Source organism: Labrus bergylta, chromosome 9 (genome assembly GCF_963930695.1).
Source record: "Labrus bergylta chromosome 9, fLabBer1.1, whole genome shotgun sequence".
Taxonomy (NCBI): Eukaryota; Metazoa; Chordata; class Actinopteri; order Labriformes; family Labridae; genus Labrus; species Labrus bergylta.
The window spans coordinates 5293814-5318997 of NC_089203.1; the positions used below are offsets into that span (position 1 = coordinate 5293814).

The window sequence follows — 25184 nt, forward strand, 5'->3', positions numbered from 1 at the left end:
AGGTTTAATAGTTTCTATGAGATGAAAAGGCTGAATAGGTGGGAGTTACTAATGTCAAGCTGATCATTATGTGATTATATTAAGAGCTACACAGTGAAATATCATTAGTCTTTTTTTCTGTTTTTGAAATTCATGCAAACCCAAAATTTAGTTTGAGGTGAAAATGAGTCAGAATGTATTTGCATAGCTTTGGACAGAAGATAAAGACTGGATTTGTAAAAGGATGCTATGTGCTAATGTGACAGATCACTAAAGTACACACTTTAAAGTTGAGTCTAACAAAACACAACGTGAAATCATGAAAATATAAATTTATTTTTGGTTTTGAACAACTGAGGAACATGTTTGATGAAACACAATGGAGCAGTGCCCTGTAATCATCCCCAGCAAACATGATGAACTTAACTATGCAGTGGGCTAAGAAGAATAAATAAAAGCACCATGCATCCATGATTGTAAAGGCTGTCGCACAAAATCCAGTAAATGAGACAAACACAGAAAGAGTTTCACAATCTGCCATCTGTGAAAGGCTTGTAGTGGGAGTAGTTTATTTTCCAAGTTTCTCTCCTTCTACGCAACCCGACTGAGTTCTGTGTAATTGAATTAATTTCATTGCCGGTATGAGGCGAATGCATTTGGAGCTTTCAGTGGAAAGTAGAATAATGTGGGCAGAAGAAATGAGAACGGAAATGTTCATGAAAGACTTCCTGAGCCGGCTCTCTTCCAAAATGGCCTTTTTTATACTGCACTATGATACAAAATGTTTTTTATCTGCATGATTGACAACATGGCAGTGTGGGAATGAGACTCGCTCACTGAGGTCGGCTGTGGTCACTCAGCTGCGTGTGCTGTACAGGTCTTCATCGTCTGGGCTGGACTGGCCGAAGTCCATCAGAGAAGGGTCAGGCTTGAAAACAGAGCCCCCTGGAGGGCAGCAAGAGAATCACATTAGAGTCACAGGCACAGAAAGACAAATTAAATTATTTAGCATTGAATCAAACATAATGAAGATGATCAGGGGAGGACACATGAAATACATTGTAAGAGAACAGACTGACTTTTTAGTTATGTGCATGTGTGTGGTTTCTGGTTGGAGAGACTAGGGCTATTTGTGTGCAAAGATACAGACTTTGATATACTGGTAATGTATCATTTGAAAAATGTAGTGTGATGCAAATTGAGATCACTGCATTATATTTATGTTCCTTTGCTTAGGTTATGGCCAGCTGTCAAGAACAGACTCACACTGTGGTTCTAATGCTTCAATCAAGTTTTCCAGCTGCACACGTCCAAATGTTGACTCTGGCACTGTGACATCAGATTCCTCTCATGATTTGTTTGGTGGATATTATTCTTAACTCCTCCACTTCTCTTCTCAAACTGCTGAATATATAGATGTGTTCCTCTGAACAAGATTCATGCGTGTCTGGCAGGAAGCAGCTCAGGAGTAGACGCAGCAACATGAACACAAGATGTTCAGTTTCTCTCCTCTATTTTCTCAGATTGTTTCGCTGTTCTTTTCAAAAACAGAAAGGATAAATGATCTGTGTCATACTGATATAACATTAGCACTAGTACTCCTTTTACTACAGTCCCATTGAAAGACTGTCACAGATAAGACAACCAGTACAATTGTTTCCACTAATGGCTCATGGATGATTCTTTATATTTCTATGTCAACTAAATACTTGTTTATTTAAAAAAAAGGAAATGAAAAGGAAGTGTCCATTATGATAGACTAGCTCAATCTTAAAGGCAGAATGTGTAACATTTTACCCACAATAATAGAAATCAATTCTATCCTGTGTAAATGTCTCTAAGTCATGACTGTCCACAATGAGTGAGAAGTGTGAGTCCAGCTGGCTGTGTAGTTGTCGGATGATTCATGTTTACATCATGATTCCTCGGACAAGGACGGCCGGATTCGCTCCTCGTGTATAAAAGCTCTTTAAGTCAAGGACTAGTGAATGAAGACTAACATACTCACTGCTTATTAAGATGTCACATAAGCATTTTTAGATCACGGCCCATATGAAGCTATGAGCTAACCAAAGTGTGCTAACATTAGCCTGCTAACATAACAAAGCAGGACACAGGTGATTGAAGCTTGAGCAAAGGACAATCTGAGGCTCACGCTTAATGGCGCTTACTTAAGGTGCGTTCCATTTGTTAACTCTTTCATGTGAACACAAGTTGAGAGGGGTTGGAGGTGTCTCCCTCGAGGAGAGCGGAGGTGTCACCAAACTGCGGTTTGTTATGGTTTCATGCTGGTGCTCAAGGGCGACATCTACTGGATCAAAGAGTTGCAGATTCTTCCTTTAACAGATAGGGCCTGGCAAAGGAGGAGTACTGAACATCGAAATGTATCTCAGAGGAAACTTACAATGCCATGATAACATCACAACTAATCTACTGTTGAATGTTCATAACAAACCAAATGAGATAAACACCAATTCAATTTAGAAACCTTTCATCTCAGGTGATTCACAGATGAGAAGTGTGTGTGTATATGTGTGTGTACAGGTCAAACATACCAAATGTTTGAACCAGCATAGTGGTGGTAGTGCAGAGTGGGTTCACAGTACCTTTGTTGTTTTCTGCTGCAGGCTGCAGAGGCGCGGGTGGTGTAAGTGTTGGTGTCTCTTCTACGGCAGCAGGTCTGGGGTCAGATGATTCAACAACTGGCACTGTGTAGGGGTTAAAAACACAGACCAGGGTCAACAGCAGGGACATGGACTGATGTTTATCTTACAAATGTCACTATTAGAAGTAATGTTGTTAGGACAGTTCTCATTGTTTGTTTACAACAATCCCATGTATCTATACGGTCTATTCTAACACAAAGTTACAAGAACTTTAGAGAACTTCCATCAACAACAATAACAAAATGTACATTAGTTATTTTTAGGAGCTTTCAAAGGACTTTCTTTTATATTATATATTTCACAGTTTTAGGAAACTCAAAGGGGCTATATGTAACTTTCAAAAATACTGCGTTTGTAGCGATACAGCATGGCCGTTAGGTGAACTACACGAGTAACCTGCTGCTCGCTCTCCCTCGCCTGCTCGTACGTACACAAAGGAGCATCATCATCAGCCGTGAAACACTGGATATTTACAGTTTACAGAGGAGGTAAGTGGTCATACACATGTGAAAGTCTGTGAAGGAGTCTGTGTGTCTGTATTCATTCTCTATCCTACAAACGACAGTCTCTGCAGGCACTGGCTGAGAGCAGGAGTGTGTGATGAGTTTGTCCGCCTTTGAGAGCTCTCAAGGTGGATAGAAGTGTGTGGAAGGTGGCCTCTGGCTGTGGAGGTAAAAGACCAGGAGTGTGTGATGAGTTTTTACTGTTGATCTCTGTAAGCGGAGTGAAGTGAGGAGGACGTTGAGAACGTGCATAAAATGTCACTTCCTGGAGCTTTCGCGGAAAATATGACCCGGGGAAACTTTTTATAGATGCAACACAGATAGACAGTGAACATCTACTTTTTCACATCAGTTAACCGTTCGCTTATTAATGGGCGATAAAAACAATTTATACATGTAAAAAGTTACATATAGGACCTTTAAGAAGCTCTTCCAGTTCCAACAGTGGTTTTCAAAGTAGGCACATACAGTTTGGTATAGTTTTGGCTATTTGAAATGATGTGGCAGAATATTTCTGGTACCTATTGACTCCTCGACTGGAGCAGACTCTACCGCAGCTGGTTCTACTGGAGCAGACTCTACCGCAGCTGGTTCTACTGGAGCAGACTCTACCGCAGCTGGTTCTACTGGAGCAGACTCTACTGCAGCTGGTTCTACTGGAGCAGGCACTACAAGAGCAGACTCTTCTGGAGCAGACTCTACCGCAGCTGGTTCTACTGCAGCTGGTTCTACTGCAGCTGGTTCTACTGGAGCTGGTTCTACTGGAGCAGGCACTACAGGAGCAGACTCTTCTGGAGCAGACTCTACTGGTCCAGACTCAACCGGTGCAGATTCTATTGGCAGACACTCCGCTGGAGAAGCCTCTACAGATTCTACGCTTGGTGTTGGCTCGGCTAGACTGATATCGGGGGATACATCCTCAGTTGCTTCCTTTGTGCCAGAGGGTTCACTTTCAACAGGTGTAGGTAATTCCTCTGAGGCTTTGGTGGTATCTGTCTCTGCTGGCGCTGAATGTGCCACTGGATCTGTACAGAAAGAGGGAATACAGCATATCATCAGTGAGAGCCTTTGTGTGATTGTGTGTGAAACAAAAGAGATTGAGACGCAGAAGGAAGCAGACAGAGATCAATATCTATAACACCTGTAGTGGCCTCTGAAGGGATCTGGTCCGGTGATATCTCCGTGAGTGTGACTGATGACACCTCGTCTTTTACAACAGCGACAATGAGCTCTTCTGAGACAGGAACAGACTCAGCTGATTCCACCTCTATCTCAGGAATTGAAGGGCTCTGGACTGAGCTGGCCTCTGAAGCCTCATGGACTACAGCAGACTCTGGATTTGGCACTGGAGCTGCCTACGAACATATGGGAGAGAAAAAAAAGATACATTAAACAACATCAAAATATTGTCATGGATTTCAACTTTAGTTTGTTTAGTTTGTCAGGGAGCATGTACAAAATATACATTAATCTCAATTAATGAGAGAAGAAGCATTGCAGCAGATTTAGCTGATTAATTACATTCTATCTGCAGTCCCTGGGCAGGTAGACACACTAACGATACAAAGAACAAAACACAATTAATCAAAACTAAACAAGATTAGGAGCTAATAAAACAGATAACATCATAGCCACATTCCCTAACGTAAAACCTACTCCCTCCACCCCCACAAAAAGCATTCTACCATATTCACACATCTATAAATGGTTTTCTATGGACAGTAAGAGGTCATAGAGATGTCATTTGATTTATGAAATATAAAACAAATTCTTGTCAAGGAATAGTAGATGGTAAATTGACTTGAGCTTGTATAGCAATTTTTCTTGTCCTCTGACTCAAAGCACTTTATAGACCACATGTCACAACTACACATTCACACACTGAAGGCAGAGGCAGCTATGGAAGAGTCCATCAGAATTAGTTTATCCCATTCATACACATTTAAACGCCGCCGTCGAAGCAGCGGGAGCAATTTTGGGTTTAGTGTCTTGCCCAAGGACACATCGGACATATGGGATTGAAAACTCCATCTCTTCTATCTCTACTCTGACTGAATAGAAAAACACTAGTTGTCAGCTTATATCAGTATTTAAATGTTTATGTCCATGCTGTCATTTCCATTTTATTAAGTCTACGCAGCCTAGAAAAAGTAGCTTAGATAATGAGTTCAACAACTGTTTAAGTTTTTACTTCAAAACCAATACCTACTACCTCCATAAAACATGTAGACACGAGGCACACAAAGAAGGCATCAACACAAACAATGACTATTAAAGGGACAAGTCTCAAAGACTACTTTGAACCTTTTGGATGATTTGAGTAAGTATAAAGTGTAGAGTGGTAATCACTTGTGGGAAGAGAGTAATCAATATCTGTGTAACACTGCTTCATTTAGTCACAGTACCCCCCTTGCATTACCTTTCATTCAAAACTAACTGCTTCCAGTCACACTCCTTCATCTTCTGGTTACAAAAACATGGATAGAATCTGATTCCAAGTCTTTCATTTGACATATAAAAACATTTAAGTTATTCTGCAACAGATTCCAGGCTCAGGGTGCAGAATATGCCCAAAGCCATTTTCTTATTTCTGTCCGAGTGTTTGGGACAGAGAGCATGAAGAGGTCCTGAGAACGCCGAAGAACATACTTCAGTACTTTTCTGCGTGATAAAAACACATCGATAGTCTGGGAACAGAGTTGTACCAGTGTATGATCCTCAGGGTCTTCAGAGCAGTATAAACTCACAATGGGGAGTCCGAGCTTTACAGTTTGTAATGAACCTCAAGGAGGCATGGCATGGTTCTACATGTATTTTGTACTTTTTTTCCCCTTTTGATGCAAAACTAATCGCCGGGGGGAAAATAATGTTGAAGTTGGTAGGCTGTCTGAACCATATGGAGACACAGAGGCGTGTATGTACAAAAGATCAAAGAAAAACACAACTTCTTTCTAAAATACAAACCCTCTTTTAACCTCAGCTCTTTCACCAGGCACAGCACATGTGGTTGATATAATGTAACTCAGTATGACTGTTTACCTGTGGTTGAGAGGCAGCATCTTCTATGACAACAGGCTCCTGAGGCTTCGAGGTGAGCAGTGAAGACACAGCAGCGCTGCTCCACTGCCCTGCAGCGTACACCTTCTTACCTGTCACCTTGGGAATAAAAGAAAATGATTGTAAAAAAATATGTTTTTGTAACTGGTTTTCAAGAGGTCGGCATTCAAAAACATCATCTGTTACCTTCAGCACAGCCACAGCATGAGCCGGGTAGCACACTGAAACTCCTGCAGTCATCAGGCCCATCGGAACAGCTACCCTCTTAAAACGAGAGCCTGAAATAAAGTTTACAATGAAGAAAGGCATTCAGTTGAGGTTGGCATCAATTACACCCTGGGGTACAGATTCTTCTGGGACTGCTGGATCTGGAAAGGTCACATACACATGGCCTATCATAGCTTATTAGAACTAACACAGTGACGCAGTTTCACACAACCCTTTGCCCAAATGAGTTTAAACCTAAGCAACATTTCATAAATCAGGAGAGCAGGTGTTTTAAAGGGAATACATTCATTCAAGGGTTTGAGTGAAATCTACATCATTTCCAGTAAAAGAGAAACAGCTTCATTTATCATTCTGTGGTGTTCTTCTTTCTACCTCTGTGGTTTATCAGTGAGGTTACTGTTAGAAGAGTTATTCCTCCCTGTGAGGTCACTGTCAGGTGAAATGCTGCTGCCTGAGAGCACTGATATTAGATTCAAAGGGACTGAGTTGAAGACTTGAGAATTTGAAAAACAAGGTTATATATTATTAAAATCACTAATGAACACTTAACAAACATGTGAAGCTTATTTAATTATGAGCGTTACTAAAAGCTGTATGGCTAACACATCCTGTGCAGGACGCCATGTGACTCATGAAATGACTGTTTTTTTTAAATCAACACTACAAAGTGACACTTTAGATTCTCAGCAGAGAAAGATCACAAAAAATAATTTCTTCTCTCCCAGAGTACAATGTTAGAGAGGAGACACAGATCCTTACTTTAACTTGTTAAATGCAGAACAAATACTGGAAAATCCTTTTTATTTGACACTTCAGAGTACAGAAAGTGACTTCTGCAAACAAACTGAGGCAGGGTAGGATTGTAAAGTTAGATATGACCAAGCTGTTTGTTGGCATATGCAGGTTAAAACAATGTATATGATGGTGGTACGATGAAAGACGATGACATAACAGGCCTCTCTATGATCATTTGTAGTGATTCACTTCCTCTGTTACATTTTTAAAACTAATTCACATGTAATAGATGACAAACTAATGTTTCCCAGTCAGCCTTAAGTGTTTACAATGTATTGACAGGAGAGCACTTTACCTTTCCGTGCCAAGAACATGCCGAGCAGACCAGCCATGGTGATGGTGCCAAATCTTGGAAGGAATCCCGGGGGAGGGTCTTTTAAGTAATAAAACACATCTGGGAATCACAGAACATGGGAAACACAGTCAGCATGATATATACAGAGAGTATTCCCTGTAATGTTCTCGACTCTGACCTGATGTCTGACGTTGTTAGATTATTAGAAACACGAGCAGTACTGATGGTACTGAGAGTTGTGACATTAATGGTTTATTATTATGGGTAGCTGTATTGTTAATGGTTGGTAAAATATAGTAGCATTTTTTAAGGTGCATTAACGCAAATTTCTCATTTTGTCAAATAAGGGCTGTTCATATTTTTACCATGATAACTTACAGACTGGCAGGAATATATACATCATTCATTTGAAGAGGCTAAACACAGCCGTCACAGATACACTCTGGGGAATGTTTGTTTTTAGTGTGTATTTAAGGCACCAAATGTATTTAATGTATAAATAACTCTGCAGAGATAACAAGTCTACTACAGTCTTCAGTCTCAATTCTCTGTAGCTGAATGGAAGACAGGTAATTAAAGTTTGGACTTTAAGGGAGAAAAGTTGAGTTATATGTGATGCCTTCAGGTACCTACTGGTGACTCACCTTCTCCTGTATGGTATAGATTAACACTTCCTGTTTTCACAGATACACACGCCCCCTGTCAGGAGCACAAGACAAAGTACAAAATAAACCAGTAAATATAAATATATATACAGCCATTAAGAACCCAACTATTACAAAAATACTTTAATGGAAACATCTCAGTCAGTGTGGAGTTTTTTCCCTTTCGTTTGTCACTTTATCAAACTGTCAAATCTCTTTGCAGCAAATGTAACACCTGCAGCATCGACTGCATGAATGCTACTTCCTGTCTGACTCCTGAACTATGCTATTTGCAAATATCGTACCTGCACAGAGCACTTGCAGCACATGGGATTGTGCTCTGTAACCGCAAGAGGAACAAAAATCAGGGTTGGAAAACTAACACTGCAGGTGCATGATCAAACCTCAACAATGTACTGTAGCTGTTGTTCTATTTATACACCACTGACTAACAACTATCAAAAGAGTTCATGTGGATTTTGGCTTTCAGTTTTAGAGTGTGAAAGAATGAGTTATATGTGAGGGGGTAGTGTCTGTGAACTGTATTATCTATCAATGTGTATACACACTACATGTGCACTACAACGAGCCAAATGCAACGAAATTTTGTTCTTATCTGCACTGTAAAGTACAAGTTTGAAGAGTTTTGATACCTGAACAGTCTGGACAAATGGCCGTATGCTCTCTCTCGCTGTAGTCAATCCTCTCTGAATTAAACCCGGCCTCTCTGGAACAAACTGAGCCGGGGCAGACTGTGGCAGGGGGGTGTAGATGTTCAACTGTTGATAGAGGCAGGGTTTAACATGTGGTTAGGACATGACACAGTTCAGTGAATGGCAAAGACTTCTTGTAGATACTGAAGTTTTTTTTATTTTTAACAGCCATACCTTTTCTCTGTTTATGAGCCCATCCCTGTGGGCTTCACTTACAGTATACACCCGGATGGAGGCTATACCCAGCACCGTCGGGACGGCCACTAACGCCACCTACAATACAATAAAAATATACACAACTGTAAGCACACACACAATTATGTTGTCCAGCCAGTGGTAGAATTCCTATAGTCATACATTCAAATCAGAAATGGACTTGTGCTATAGTAAGAAGTTATTATATTAATTACTGTTAAAGTTGTTATTATGTTGAAGAGGACATATTATCCACCTCCTCCACCTTTTCAAACAGTCCCCTGTGGTCTAAATGAAACATCTGTGCTGTGATTTGGTCAAAATATAACGTGAATCAAGCACCAGAGGAGGTTTGTGACCCTGTATAAACCAGCTCTCTCAGAACGCTCTGTTTTGGTGTGTGTGTCTCTTTAAATGTAATGACCCCCCCCCCCCCCCCCCTGAGCTTTCCCAGTAGACATCACTCCTCTGTAGAAATGGCGGACCTGCACAAAAGTTTTGTTCTAGGCTGGAGGTGGAGTCCATGGGTGGAGATATCAGGGGAGGGGAGGGGATTTTTTTTTTTTACCAGAATCCCACTGTGACATCACAAGGAGCACACATTTGAAACAGAGCATTTTTCTCTGTGTTGTAAGACTTATGCAGACCACAAACAAAGGACTGGATGGGTTTATTTCACATTTTGTGGGTCAGTAGACACTCAGGTTACCCAAATATATGTTAACAAACACTGAGAAAGTGGATTTTTCACAATTTTTCCCCTTTAAATTGACACTGTTATAGTATGGAGACCATTTAAATAGACTGTATAATGCTAGATGATAATATATCTTTTATGTCTACCATATGTTTTTCAAGAAAAACTAAACAGCCTACAGGGAGCTGTAACAATCTGTCCTGTATACTTGTCCTTATATACCTCAGTTTCGCTTAGAAGCACATAATGATATTCTCATGTACTTGCCACCACAGGTATGCATATTTAGCCATCGTACGTAAAGGCAAAGGTATGGCTCAACAGCTAACCTGACGCAAACAGTAAAAGTGAGAGTACTTCTTTGAAGGCTGTCATCTAAGATAGCAAAACGCTGACTTGTTAGCATGCACTCATTCAGCGGGGCTAGTACAGTAGACACACTAGTTAGCACGGCTTCTCTCCTGCTGGTGTTAAATAGAATCAGCTCAGATTAACATTACGGCTCCGGACTGTTTGACGTTAACCCTACACCCGAGAACTAACTGAGAACAAACATTTCAAACACACGAAAACTTTGACGGAGAGGAAATGTCAAGCATTCACCTTGGCCGCCATGACAGTGCTCCTGCTCCTGCTCCTCCTCCTTCTTCTTTGGGCTGCGAGGCGACCCCTTGGAGTGGTCCAAAGCACGGTACCCTACTGCCACCTGGTGGGCAGAAGACGCACCTGCAACAGCTTGGTGTTTATCTGGTGTAAGCCGGTGATCTCACTCACAAAGCATGATCCCACAGTGTTCTCAGTCAAGCTCACTTTATTTAACTGGTGATTAGAACATCTGATTGAATTCAATTGAAATTGAATATTTACATTTATTTTCATTAATCATATTTTAAAACAAATTCTGAGTGTTTAAAGTGCCGCTGGGAATTCTCTGTGTGTGCAATTGCTTATCATGGACAAGAGAATGCAAGGTGGGCAATTACCCAGGGGAGCCAAGACCACATGGGTCTCCTCAAGCTCTTGGTTGTCACTAAATAGAGCTTATAGAAATGTCCACATCCTTTCAAAATATAAGTTTTGTTTCATCATTGTTGATTGCACTTTAATTGTTTTTATGATCACTTAGAGGCACGGTAGATTCAACAGGGTTAAGACACATTGCAGAGCTTGAGGTGGAGGTCATGCAGTCTAATCTTAATTATGAAATAATAAAAAATAAAAAAAACAGCAGAACATCGTAGAACAAATATGATTTTCATTGCTCATACAGGCCTAATAAATGTATACTGTGTATACAAAGGCATGCAGGTATTGAAAACTGGAAGCTCTATAATGCACAAGTGTGAATATGAGTGTGATTGGTGTCAGCCTTGTGTTAGACTGTTGATCTGCAGGGAAGCACACAGTGCTTATTCTCTTTCCTTCCTTTGACCCAGCACAGGATTGGGTACAGTACAATGAGTGGATGCAATGGGTGAATGAAGAACAGTGCATGCAGGGCAGGCTGCTTAACTACTACTTGCTCTTGAAGAGCGCAGCTACGGGTATAGTTTGCTCAAGACATTTAAGATATGCATATCAGCTATTGCATGAATAGAACATATTGTATCTCCTTCTGGTTTATGAAATGATCCCTACACTTCATTTGAAACTTAATCCTGGAAAAATATGCACAGAGAACAAAGTAATGCTGATGCAAAATAAATCCAAGAAAAGTTACAGACAGAGCGAACATAGCTCATAGTGCAGAGGATTCAGTTTATTGAAGTCAAAGTTTAACAACTTAAGTTTACAATCTGTATTTTTTGTAATATATATTCATATATATGAAACCAAAAAAGGCTACTTTAGGAAGAATAAATGTCATTTTCTGTCTTTTTTAATATCATCTTTAGTCAGTTTAATGTACAGAATAACAGTAAGCTAATATTATCCTTGAAAAAGAGCAATATGTTCCTTTTTTAATGTCGCAGTGCAACTTACATCTTACACACCTGTGCAATGTACCATGAGGTGTACACCCCTGAAAGAACACACAGTGGAATCTCCCCTTTCGGCCTGTTTCTGCAGGTCTACACACACAAAGATCTGGGAGGGATAACACAGTCTGTGCCTACAAATTGTAACTCGCACTCCTTAATCTACAGTATGTTGCCTGCTCAGCAGAGCAGCGGTTGAAAAAAAAAGAATCCAACGTTACAGATGAGAAACGTAGAGAGGACTGCAGACTAGCACTGTATATGAACTCTTCTACAGCTGTGTGTGTGTAGGATCGCCTGTATAGTCAGTCCATCGTTGCCAAAGAGAGGGTTGGGAGGCACAGGGAAAGTGCTTGCATCATTTAGTTTCTTTGTGGTACTCTTGAATTAAGCATTCAAAAAGCATGAGCTATATCTGTGGGCTGTGTTTGATATTTCACAACAATGTGTGACATGATGAAAAAACCTGAACCTACACTGAGAGAACTACAGAAAAGAACGATGAAGAATAAGTACAGATAGTGCTGAATGCAGCAGGTGCTACGCATGTCTGTTAATGTCTTGGACACTGGGGGGCAGCGTTGAGTCCTTGGCCTGATATTGCAGATGAAACGATTCATCTGAGTTTCACAGACATTACAGACCATTTAGTGTCGAGGTCTTTGACCACCCAGTGTCAACCATATGCTTGGAGGGAATATCAAAACAGCTTTCATTTCTAAAGTACCTGCACTGTTTTCTCTCAGGTAAGATTCCTGAAGCCTTTGGACTCGTGTCAGTCTGCCTCTGTAAACCAAAACATCAAATTGAAACCTCCTGGTAGCATGCTAAAGAAGGATCTGCATTTGATCAAGTAACTAAGGAGCCAAAATACCACCTCAGTTATTGTACAGTGTGTGTCTTCAAACACTATCTAAGAAATAAAAAAAAGGATGGACATATATAAATCAAAATATTTCTCAACAGTAGTTTTGCATGTATCATGCGCTACAAGTCTAATCTTGCAATCATGAGAGAAAGAAAAGAAAAGAACACAAATGATCCACAATATTTTACCCTGTCCAATCAAATCAGTCCCAGGCCTTTTCTCATGCAACACATCACCAGGAGAAGGATCAGCTGTGATATAGCCACTAGAAATAGTCAAACTGTCAATCAACTGTTGAAGATGGTGGTTGTTGTTTGTTTGTCTCCTAGTTGTTCAACTGCTAAACACCCTGCGTCTACAGAGTGAAGAGGGGGACACTGCAAAACCTTGGCATAGAATACATCATACTTTACATTATATCTATGACACAAAACGTAAATAGATTTATATATTCTTCTATGTTTAAATATATTTGTAGACTGTACACAAATCTTTAGAAAATGAGACGGCAAATGCTTTTACCTGATATTTTGAACAGCAATGGTAAAGAGGCCGATGAGACATAGACCCTGTGATGCAGCCAATGGGATATAGAGATATAGAAAGTGCATTCTTTGTAGTGAGTGACTCATTGAAAAAGAACTCTCTAGCTCTTGCATTCACTGTTAAAAGATAAAAACAAAGCAAAGATAAACGCACACAAAAAAAAGGTTTGCACCCACGCAAATACATACTCTCTGTCTTCCCTCCGCTACCTCTAGAAGCATATCACAGTGGTAGTGGAACGCAAACATTTACATCAGTACACACAGCAGTATACACATATACACAAGTCTTTGAGGATTAGAGAGAGAGAGAAAGTAAACAAAGGAGGAGATGAAGAGAATAGAAGGTGGAGATGAACAGTGAGAGGGGAAAAGAAAGGAAGAGAGGCAGAGATAATGCAAATGAATCATGCTATCAGAGGAGCCTCCCTTTGCAGATACAATTGTTTTTTTTTTTTAACAGTTCACAGTTTGGAATGGTGTGCATCTAGCCAGCACAGTGGTTCCTTCAATAACACTTGATTTCATTGGTTCCCCGGGGGAACAGCAAAAAAACAGATACACCAGTATCACTGGCTACCTTTCACAGTCTTACACTCTAAAGTCACCGCCCTAACGTTCCCCCACACTGTCCCATCAGATCAGCCTGGAAAAAACATGTGAGGTCCCATTAAATACATGAGATATGCAGTAAGAGAGAGAAGAAAAAAAAAGATACAGAGAGAGAAAGGGGGAGAACTGTTGGCTCTGGGTGCAAAGTTCATCAGTACAAAAGTAGTACAGTGCTGTGGTGAAAAGGATTCTCCTCTGTATTGCTGCTACATAGCTCCCCCTGCCCCCTGAAATCAACAGGACAAAACAAAGGAGTAAGAAATGAACAAACATGTTAAAAAGTCTCCTTTTTCCATTTTGCTTGACAAGCATGTTGAGTTTATGCTGAGTTCCATAGACAAAGGAAGATTAATGCTTTCTGTTCAGGCATGCAATAGGCACCCTGTGGGGTCCTCAGGATTATCAAAAGTTCATACACGCAGGTCTCAGACTGTTCCCTCTATGATATTTACACATCTTACAATGTGTGTGTGTGTGTGTGTGTGTGTGTGTGTGTGTGTGTGTGTGTGTGTGTGTGTGTGTGTGTGTGTGTGTGTGAGGTCGTGCTCAGAGTCGTGATGCTGCAGGAGGATTCTGCAAATGTAAAGCTCTGTGTGTGTGTGTGTGTGTGTGTGTGTGTGTGTGTGTGTGTGTGAGTGATTGTGTGTATCAGTTCAGTTTTTGCTTCTGCTCTCGTCTTCACACATGTGTCTCAATGAAGGAGTGTGTGTGAGTCATGAGAGGTGCAGCCAGCGGGGAGAGGTCGTCCTGGCCGTTGGTGCCGGGGCTGTGCTGGCAGATGTCTGAGTAGAGCTCGCCGTGCCACTGCTTCCACTCTCTGAAGGTCTGGGAGCACAGGCCAGGATCCTCCAGAAGGGCACAGATCACTGCCAGCTCTGATTCTTTGGCCTGGAGAAAAAAAAGAGACACCAGGAAGTTACTAAGTTTAATCCTCACATCTCCAATTCTTCTTAAAAATACCTGAATCCTCTGTTTGTGCTACCTTCAAGGTGCTGCGGAGGGCCCGGACCCGATGCAGTCTGTCGTTGAGAAGAGGGTCTCTGGCTCTCTGGGTGAAAACTCTCCGAAGGTCCTGCCTGCTACAGGGTTTTGGGTCTCCCAGGGCTGTCACGTTGGCCTGCTCCAGGGCCCGGTAAAGCTGCTCTAGCCCATCCAAGGGCTCTGGCTCGCGGCCCTCTGACACCCGCCGCTCCCTTCCCTCTGACACCCTCCTTTCTCTGCCCTCCACTCTCAACTCCCGTAGGTCTGAAACTCCAAGGGGAGGACCAGTAAGAGTCAAATTTACTGTTAGAAAGACACAACAAGGACAGTTTGAAATTACAGCCGTGGGTTTAGTATAAAGCAGAAAACATGGTTAGATAAATTAATCAGTTGATGGAAATCATTTGTTTGGGCCCCGAGCAAAAAGGGCAAAAATGTAAACATTACAGCCTTTAAAATGAAAATACTTGCTTTTTTTTATAAAACATTTTCTGTGTTAGTAATCTGACTTTTTGGGGGCTTTTTTCTTTTTACTGCTGGTGAATCATAAAGGTCACCTATAGTCGGACCCACTCCTCTCTGTTACGAAGCTAATCAGAAGACGTTAACTGGTGAATGATGATGATCGCTGCTGATTGGCTGCTGGAGTAAACATTGTTTCCCCTTTACAAACTGCACTTTAGACCTGATATGGAAAAAAGTAGTGAAGTAATTTCCCTTTCCTTTACAAATCACCATGTAAAGCTGTGTTATGTCATGAAATTAGCAAATAAGACCATGTTCTTTTTTAACCTCTTTTTCACCCGAGGTAACCAATAATATATTCTCTTTTACCAAAAATGTGAATAGCTCTCCTAAATAAAATCCTTACCCTCTAAACTATGTCTTGTGCTGGCTACTCTAAGATCCATAAAAGCAGCAGACACTTGAAACACATCATTAATTTAAAGTCATGTTTACAAGCAGTTTTCATAAACAATTAGCCATTTAGTATCAAGGATAACACATTAGGGTTTAGATTTGATCATAATCAACATATAAAAAGTTATCCAGTCTTTAATATATATTTATATATTTATTTATTTTTATATAAATATATTTAGATGTTTAATGTTAACGACTTCAAACACTAATATGTGTAGATAATGTAATGGAATAATGTTATGTTTAATACTTGTTTTCTGCAATATCAGCACTGAAACTCTACCATTTATTAAAGATCAGAGTCATCCAGCACACACAGGATTGTTCAGATAGACGTTCAAGTTTCATGCATGTAAAAAAATTGGAGCGAACAATGTGTTTCACATTGTGGCTTCCTCAGGTTTGCTCTCTGTCCTTATTATTTTTATAGGTTTATATTTTACTAAGAACATTTCAGTACATCTGGAACACTTCTTTGACTTGAAATTGACTAAACTGACTTTATTCTCTGAGCCTGCTCCTTCAATATCCTGTCTTATTTTGCCCAGTACAACATATCAATATTTTACTTTTTAACATTACAGTAAAGATATTCAGCTGTACATTTTAATTCCAAGATAACAAATTGTTCAATTCAATATACCAAAATGTGAAGACAATAATTCAGACTTGCTTTCCACCTCTAATGCTATTCCTCTGAAGACCACATAGACTTTCTGTGTGTATGCCTCATTTGAGTGTACAACAGATCTTGTGTTATTTTCTTACCCTCCTCGCCCTGAAGCATCTCAGCAGCCTGTTCTCTCTCGGCCTCCTCGTCCTCACTCCTCTCCTCCATATGAGCTGAGGTGTGTAGCAGCTTTCCTGGCATCGGGTCTCTGTTCCTGGGCAGACTCTGGCTGCGCTGCTTGTGGGAGCGTCGGTGTGTGTGACTGTGTGTGTGTGGACCTCGCTCCAGAGGGAAGGGCCCGTCTCGTTCCCTGTCCCTCTCTGCGGCGTGGTGTCTCCGTACGGGCAGCGTGGCCTGCCTGCGTCTCTCCGGGGACATGCCCTGTCTGCCCAAGCCTCCGTACAGCCCCATATCTCCTGCCATGCTCCCCATTAGGCCTCCGTATTCACTCTCCCCCGGTGCTGTCTGCAGGAAGTGTAGCCCAGCGCTGGTCAAAGGGGTCTCTATGAGGTCCTGCCAGGAGCGCCGCTCACGATGGGTGGAACGGCAGCCCGATGAGTGGGTGCTGGTGCTGCCCGTGCCTGTACCCATGCCCATGCTGTCTCCACGCTGGTCCTCAGCCGAGGAGTGAGAGTGCGTGGACTCACTGGAGAAATGTCGGCCATGCTTGGGCTCCGGAAAGGGGCTGGAGGAGTTGACCTGGAAAGGGAGAGGGGAGGTGGAAGAGACCATCTGTGGAGGGATGGGGGAAGTGGAGGCACTCAATGATGGAGGACGTGGGGATGGAGTGGAGCGCATGAGGCTCATGGAGCTGACTGAGCGGGGCAACTGGTCATAACTGTGAAGGAAGTTAGTCTGAAGGAGAAAGGGTTTGTGAGGTGTGCCGGGGTTGGTTAGTATGGAGAGTAGTGACAAGGAGGATAAGTGGAATATCACAGAAAAGTGAAATGTGATCACAAAAACAAGGCCCGCAACACAAGGAGAAAGAGGAGGGGTGCGAGGAAAGAGAGACAGAAGGAGAAGAAAAGGAAGACAGAAAAGCAGAAAAGCAGAAAAAGAGCAAAGAGATGAGAGCAAAAAAGCAATGAGATGGCAGATGATAAACTCCAAGAATGGCTGACATGACTGTTGTGTTGCTCAGCTGGGACAGAATGATTCCCATTCCTCAGGACTGAACGAAAACCCACTGAGGAAAAAGTATATTTCTGTGTTGTGTTATAGTCTACAGATTTGATTAGTGATGGCAACTGTCGCCACCTAGAGGTCCGATTGTAAACAAGTTCTGGCAGCAGAACACAGTGAAGTGATGGTGTTGACTGCTTAGCAAACCAGATTCTCTCACACTCTGATGTTTTATTTATGCCAGTAGCTCTGGTCTCTGCAGCTCTGAAAACTAAGGGGCTTTCAGGGATAAAATATTCCATCAGAATGAAACACTGCAATAGAACTCGTAAGCGTGTATGGGTGTGTATGTGTTATCTTGCTTACCGATGGTGTGCGGTGATAAGTATCACAGAGGGAGGAGGGTCCCTCCTGTTTGAGTGTCATCGAACCATCGACTTCGTCTTGATCGCTCTCACTCCAGTAATCTGATTTTGAGAGTAAACACACACACACACACACACACACACACACACACACACACACACACACACACACACACACACACACACACATACATGTTAGAAGTTTATCAGCAAAACGGTAAAGTTGGTTTTCTTCAAGTCAAGTCAAGTGAGTCCATCTCACCTTCATCTGGGCGTGGCACTTTGTCATCTGGTGTGTAGCCAATGGCAGCAAGACCAAGCCGATTCATCCACCTATAGGAGACAAGCAAAGAGAACAGGAGAAGGAAAGTGAGGAAGACAGTGTCAGAGGAAAGATGAGGAAAAGAGAAGATTGGAAAAGAGGGAATGACCTGTCTTACAGTATAAATTTACTTTTAATTATTTAAGTGGCATCTCTGAACAGTTGATATCTATCTAACGGACTCTACCGCCCTGCCCTGATGAGGAGAGAAAGGGTTGAGTTAATTAGAAAGATGAATGATGAACAAGAGAGAACAATCTTCTCTTCTCTCTCATCAGTGAATTTCATGCCGCTTGTCTTTTCCCATTCCTTAGTCCATGTCCAGAGCAGACACCTAATAATAAGGTTTTACTAAGAATAGAGGCCCAGTCAGTACGTGAGGAACAGGAAATGCATGACTAGGAATTGTATCCTATTGAAATTAACTAACATATTACAGGATAAGGTTTTATTCTGCAGCTTGAAAAAGTTCAAAAGCATGTATTTCCAACTTCTTATTTAGATTTTGTTCTTTAAAAAAAAAGACATCAATCTCAACCTCAATGTCCCATTTTAAATTATTAAAACCTTAATCTGAATGAAAAAGGTCTAAAAGTTAAACACAGGGAAAGGAAGTCAGCTGGTTTCAAAAGGTGCCAGTTGTTTTTTTTGTTTTCATGGGATTTGCTCGGAATAAAAGACAAAAAAAACATTTCCTGCCTTCTTTAAAGAGGACATATTATACCCCTTTTCAAACAGTCCCCCTGTGGTCTAAATGAAACATTTGTGTTGAGCTTTGGTCAAAATATAACATGAATCAAGTACCAGAGGAGGTTTGTGACCCTGTATAAACCAGCTCTCTCAGAACGCTCCGTTTTGGTGTGTGTGTCTCTTTAAATGTAATGACCCCCCCTGAGCTTTCCTGGTAGACATCACTCCTCTGTAGTGAGAATAAAAATGGCAGATCTGTGTAAAGATTTTGTTCTAGGCTGGAGGTGGAGTCCATGGGTGGAGATACCAGGAGAGGGGAGGAGATTTTTGTTACCAGAATCCCACTGTGACATCACAAGGAGAGCAAATTTGAAACAGAGCATTTTTCTCTGTGTTGTAAGACCACAAACAAAGGATGGGTTTATTTCACATTTTGTGGGTCAGTAGACACTCAGGTTACCAAATATATGTTCAAAAACAAAAGTGGATTTTTCATAATATGTCCTCTTTAAGTCTTTTTAATCATCAGTTTGCCTTCTCCTTGGAATCCATTTTCAGCATGGCTGCTGAGAAAGTGTCCATCTATACAGGCCATTTGGTGTTCTAAGCTATTTTCTAAATGTACTTAAATCTTTTTAAATCTTTAAAGGAACTCAGGAACTTACATATGTTTGAACTTTTCTTTAGCTATCTTAAAAAAAGACTCCATACTTTTGAGTATTTTTTTCCAGTGGCACAAAAACCATTGGAGTAGGACTTCAGGTACAGTAAAGTATATTGTGAGCTTTTTCTGAGCTTTCTTCCAATACTTATTTCCCACAGTGGAAACTGTAAAATTGAACACTTTTTTGGTGGGTGGATGGATGGGGGTCTATCTGCTTTAATTTGGACAGGACAGCTATCGGCAGAGAGAGTTGGGAATGATGACATGTACAGAATAGCGTTGGATCCGGAGCTGAACTCAGGACCAGTGTGTCAAGGACTTACTACATACCTGCAGTGCCTGCTCAAACAACTGAGCAAAACAAGCATCCCATAATGTAACACAATTTACATGTAAGAGCAAGAATAAACCATGAAACATCAAGTAGACAGGTTGTTGTTTTTTTTCAGATGCCCAACACCCCCCTTTTCCCTTTTCACACACACTTATAATTACAAATGCACATTAAGTTGTGTGCAGCAGCCCCTTCACACATGAACCTACATGTGCTGTATGGAAGTCAAATATAGCTGGTTAATTACTCTACAGCAATTATCGCTCCACGTTATTGAGGAGAGGTGTGGATAATTAGAGCTCATCAGATAGCACTACTCCCTCTCTCACAGACACTCATGTGACACACATGCACACGCACTCTGACACAAATACACACACAGTACCACACACAGGGAGGGCTGGGTTCATGCCTTATTCATGCACTGTGTTGTGTGGGCTGTTGCCTTGTGTAAACTTGGTTTACTCAGTTAAAATATTCATGAAAGAACACGTGACGTCCCGAGCATCTGACGATTGTCCACATTAAGACACGAAAACACACTCAGAGACTCACAGAGACACCACCCCCTCTCGCTCACCTGTTCATTTCCTCCAGACAATCTGTGGCGAAGAAGAAGCTCTTGATTTTGGGATGACAGGCTTTGAAGGCACTGCAGTCAGTCGGGGAGAAAAGTTTGATTAGTGTGTTTGTGTGCGCACAGTGTGCTTGTGTTTCACGTCGTGTGGGTGAGGGCTAATGTGCTTGATTAGTAATTTCAGCGACATGTGAGGGACACTCACAATTTCCGTCTGCACTCTATGGCTCGGTCTATTCTGAACTCTGGGAGGCTGATGAAGCCCTCAGCTTTCTCATCCTGCAGGCACAGACAGATGGAGAGTGATGGCATATCATCAACACCGGGAACAAAATGTCACACGTACTGATATACCAATTTTATAAGAGATAGCAATAGTCAAGTCAAGCATATGAAAGCAGCATATGTTGTTTACACTGGCAGAAAATATATTTCTTCAACAGCCTGACGTTAAAAAGATAGAGAGGAGACACAGAGTTCAATGCTGAAATCTGAGCGACGTAAAGAAGTTTACATTAAATAACATTACATTGTCAGTGTAAGTTTTCTTCTTTCCTTCATTACATTCAAAATATTCAGATAACTAGTGTTGTAGTTCTCGAAATCAGTCTTGGTCTCGAGACCTCTTTTTGAAGGTCTCGGCCTCGTCTCAGAATCAAAAGCATTTTTACTTGGTCTTGTCTCGGTCTCAGACTGAACTAGTGATGTGAAAAGCAGTTCTTTTCAGTGTACTGAATCAGTAGAATCAGTTCAGTAAAGTGATTCGTTCAAAAGATTCGTCCACCGAATCGTTCAGTACTTCTCTGCAGCTCTGTCTGTGAATCAGAATTTAATAAACTGAAACACGGCTGAACGTTTAGTTCTGCTTGCGATCGTACTGAGAACAGCCGGTGGTGAATAATAAACTAATGAGCTGAGAATTTAGTTAGATAAATCTACAGTTTGCAACTGAAAGCTGCTAAAACAATCACATTTATTTTCCCCGACCGTTCTGTTCAGTACGTTCAGTACACCAATCACTCACTGACTGACTGACTGACTGACTGAGAGGAAGAGAGAGACTCGGAGGAGGAGCTCTCCTTCAGTTCGTTCAGTGAACGTGAACGAGCGAGACTGCGAGTCACCAGCCTCAGTCACACACACACACTGTACTGACTGAAACACGATCGTTAGTAGATGTTAAAACAATCAGCTGAGTGAAATTGAGTTGGATATAAAAGCCGTTTGTAAACTGACAGCAGCTATAAAAAGCACATACATTTTCGCGACACCTAAATGTTAAATAATATATTTTCTACTTCCTCAATTTTGGAGACATGAGAGGGAGAAGTAGGGGCAGGCTTTAGAGACACAGAGCTCCCAACCGACTCCGTCCTGTTGGTTCAGTCAGTATGTATCACTGACATGAGAGGGAGAAGGAGGGCGGGCTTTGAGCGACTCTTACAGTCTAGAGAGAGATACGAGACGGGAGAGAGGAGAGCGCAACTGAAGTTGAGAAATGAACGACTCTTTTCAGTCAGTGATTCAGTTCAGTTCGTTCACCCAGATGATTCATTCGTTTTGAACGAATCGTTCATGACCGACACATCACTAGACTGAACGCACTCCAGATTTTAAATCAAGACCGGTTAAGACCACCAATGAAATGTTATTTTACCACTTCATTACTGTGATTATAAGGAAAACACCTCTTTTTAAAAGAACAAATAATTTAAATTCATTCATTATTCCATTTTTATCCACCGGTTACGGTCGCAGCCTTCCCAGTGTTACAGTCTAAGTGAGTGACACGCCCCCCACACACAAGATGATCATTTTTTAGGGATTTTTATGGTCTTGGTCTTGGTCTTGTCTCGGTCTCGCCCTGCCTTGGATTTGGTCTCGACTCTGTCTCGATCCCTTAATGTCTCGTCTCGGTCTCACCCTTCCTTGGTCTTGGTCTTGACTTGGTCCAGATACCTAAATGTCTTGGTCTTAGTCTTGACTTGGTCCAGATACCTAAATGTCTTGGTCTTGGTCTTGACTTGGTCCAGATACCTAAATGTCTTGGTCTTGTCTCGGTCGTGTCTCAGTCTTGGTCTTGGTCTCAATGCCTAAATTTCTTGGTCGTGTCTCGGTCTCGCCCTGCCTTGGTCTTGGTCTTGTCTTGGTTCTCGACACCTAAATGTCTTGGTCTTGTCTTGGTCTCGGAGTACTCTGGTCTCAGGTATGTCTTGGTCTCGGTTAGTCTGGTCTTGACTACAACACTACAGATACGCATCAGTTGGTCCTTAAATCCAAACTACATCTTGGATTATCTTTGGTTTTTAGATTATCGCTGACAAAACAGGAAATTTAATGATACCACCTCAGGTCCTTCACATTTTTGACAGACATTTTCTTTCTCTGTACTGATGCATTATAGACCAAAAGGTAGACCAAAGAAAATAATTGTCAGATCAATCACAAGACTGTTCATTTGATGAAGACTTAGTATTTTAAAGTCAGAAATAAGACATACAGGAAAGGTGATATCACATCAAACAGACTGTAATGAAACACAGAACTGAATGGATTCCCCAGATAATGCTCTCACTTTAAAATCTTCCTCACAGATGACTCACTTTATACAAAATATCTCATCATAAGATAAGTTATCCAGCAATAAAGTGTCAGAGTTAGTTTCAAAAAAAGATGAAAAAATTAGCTGCTTAAAAAAAGTGTCTTAAAATTGTTCTATTGAATTCTTTTCATCAGGGTGAAAGTGTTGATTTTGTTTGTTTCCTTTTGACAAAATCCTAATGCTCAAACTAGATAACACTACTCTCATAATGACACTCAACTGCATCTTTTTTTAGAGATGTAAAATGCCGTCATCTGTCAAGCTATTTTTTTTTTAAATTGCTAAAAGTATTTAAAATATCTAATTGAAGTCAAGGACATCCTGATGAAATTGTCCAGAATATTTCTACGTCGTGAGAGCGCTCCATTCAGTAGTTTGGATTAACTAGATCTGACAGAAACTTCTGTTCACTGTTCTATTTGATTCACCTGAACATTATTTTGACCACAGCTGACTGTACATGAGTCTATACATTTCTTCTATATTTCTAATTTTAGAGATAGGACAGTGGATAGAATCAGAAAATTGAAGGAGAGAGAGAGTGGGGAACGACATCTGGGAAAGGAACCCCAGGTCAGATTCTAACCTGTAACTGCCCGCTCTGTACATGGGGTGTGCACACTAACCACTACGCTACCAGCGCCCTTTTATTTCGAATTGAACAACACAAAGCTATTAGCTTCTGTATCCTCGACAAGATGTTTTAATTAAATTTTAAGTTTTTAATTTCTATTTCAAGTTATTTATTTCATGTACGTAGATCTTCTTTCAAAATATAGTCTGCCATCTTGTGTATTCAAAACACTTATTTGAACACACAAGATGTTTTGTGCTTAAGTTTAAAAGTTGAAATAAAGTTTAAAAAAGAAAAAGCTCCATTCAAAGAAGACATTATACAGCTGTTTTTACAAACTGAGAATACTCAGCCTTAAGAAAAGATCTTGGTGTCCAACATTAGTGTTCATATCTAGAAGTTGTACAATCGTTTTGTTTCATCAATTTATTTTTATATTTAAAACTGGAAAAGGAAAAGTGTTGTAGATTCTGTCTTAAGACAACAAGAGGTTTTCTTTCTCTTACAGTTAAAAGTTGTCCTTACATTTTGGTTGGTGTACCAGTAGAGGCAGGACTCTTTGAGGATAAACCAGTACTTCCTCCATTTCTGTGTGAAGTAGCCTTTAGCATCCTTCTTCTTCCACAGCCAGCCCTCACAGTCACCGTGTCCCAGGTCCTTACAGGAGATTCTCCTCCGACTGGCACTAGTGAGGGAACCTTGAGCGGGAGGAAAAGACCAAGTCAAGACAGAAAGTAATTTTAATTTGGAAAGGAATGGAGAAAAGTTATAGTAAGTGAAGAATCCATGTTTTAAGTGGCTTGAGTCATGCACCTTCAGACTATATATGAATGTCTGGACTATTTTAGACTATTTTAGACTAAGTGTGCAGTAGCATCAGAAAAAAACATTTAGGTGTGGCAGTTTTCTTGCAAGAAAATGAGAAATGACATATTGTATTGAGCCGGTGCAGTATTATTCATTGTATTCCCATCTGAGAAACCAAACGCCTCGTTCTACCATAAAGTTTTATGTTAACTTGAGCAGAATAGTTACTATACATTACTGACCTAGACTACTGACTGAAAGTGACAGCTGACAGTGATCCTGAAACTAACATTACCTAATGTTAACTTGCTAATGTTAGCTAATAAGCACTCACCTCCGCTTTGATGATAAAGAATTTTTCCCCTCACTTCCAAAATGGCAATATTATTGACCCAGCTACATTTAACACACATTTAGCTCACCATTTAACACACATTTTAAAAAGTTTAAACGCTGTCATGCTCTCAGTCATATAACACCTAAAGTCTCTCAGGCTTAAGTATTCAAATGTTTAGACAGAGATCATTTTTGAGGTAAGGTTTGCTCTTTCTGGAGCCGTAAGAGTACAAGTACACTGGTAGAACGGTAAAGATGTTACACAAGATGATACATAGATAACGATTTAACATGTTTACCTTTACTTCGCTTTTTGGTTTTCGTTCTTAGAGATGTGTAATGGAAAGACTAGAGGGGAAGAGAAAAAGAGAGAAAGAAAGAAAACGCATCAGCTCAAACAAACTCAAACCAACTTTCTGGGTCGATGTTGATGCACAAAG

At 40.9% G+C, this 25184-nt stretch overlaps 2 protein-coding genes across 10 annotated transcripts in view; both read right to left on the minus strand.

Annotated features, from left to right (window-relative positions):
• Nucleotides 1–296: 296 nt before the first annotated feature.
• On the minus strand, nt 297–10463 carry apool (apolipoprotein O-like). Its single transcript, XM_020629743.3, has 11 exons — nt 10376–10463; nt 9055–9153; nt 8821–8946; nt 8168–8222; nt 7524–7622; nt 6392–6483; nt 6188–6304; nt 4290–4503; nt 3670–4173; nt 2586–2687; nt 297–924 (listed from the first exon to the last, which is right to left on the minus strand). The coding sequence occupies exons 1-11, from the start codon at nt 10385–10387 to the stop codon at nt 836–838; spliced, it is 1509 nt and encodes a 502-aa protein (XP_020485399.2). The 5' UTR covers nt 10388–10463; the 3' UTR covers nt 297–835.
• A 1047-nt stretch (nt 10464–11510) lies between these two features.
• Nucleotides 11511–25184, minus strand: part of si:ch211-26b3.4 (connector enhancer of kinase suppressor of ras 2) — a 62198-nt gene continuing 48524 nt past the window's right edge. For 3 of the 9 annotated variants that reach the window (XM_065958910.1, XM_065958913.1, XM_065958909.1), the window contains 9 exons: nt 25044–25092; nt 24127–24299; nt 20631–20704; nt 20429–20500; nt 18101–18171; nt 17840–17940; nt 16450–17206; nt 14759–15060; nt 11511–14664 (listed from right to left, as the gene is read on the minus strand). In XM_065958910.1, the coding sequence (XP_065814982.1) occupies nt 14455–14664; nt 14759–15060; nt 16450–17206; nt 17840–17940; nt 18101–18171; nt 20429–20500; nt 20631–20704; nt 24127–24299; nt 25044–25092 (1809 nt within the window). In that variant the 3' untranslated portion in view covers nt 11511–14454. The remainder of the gene's footprint in view (nt 14665–14758; nt 15061–16449; nt 17207–17839; nt 17941–18100; nt 18172–20428; nt 20501–20630; nt 20705–24126; nt 24300–25043; nt 25093–25184) is intronic. The other 6 variants (XM_065958916.1, XM_020629704.2, XM_020629702.2 and 3 more) reach the window with 6 other exon arrangements.

Excerpts from the sequence above, each read along its gene's own strand:
- apool (XM_020629743.3), bottom strand. Across the intron at positions 8,947-9,054 it reads GGCTCATAAACAGAGAAAAG|TTGAACATCTACACCCCCCT; the intron begins GTATGGCTGTTA and ends CTCTATCAACAG. Across the intron at positions 4,174-4,289 it reads CCCTTCAGAGGCCACTACAG|ATCCAGTGGCACATTCAGCG; the intron begins GTGTTATAGATA and ends CTTTCTGTACAG.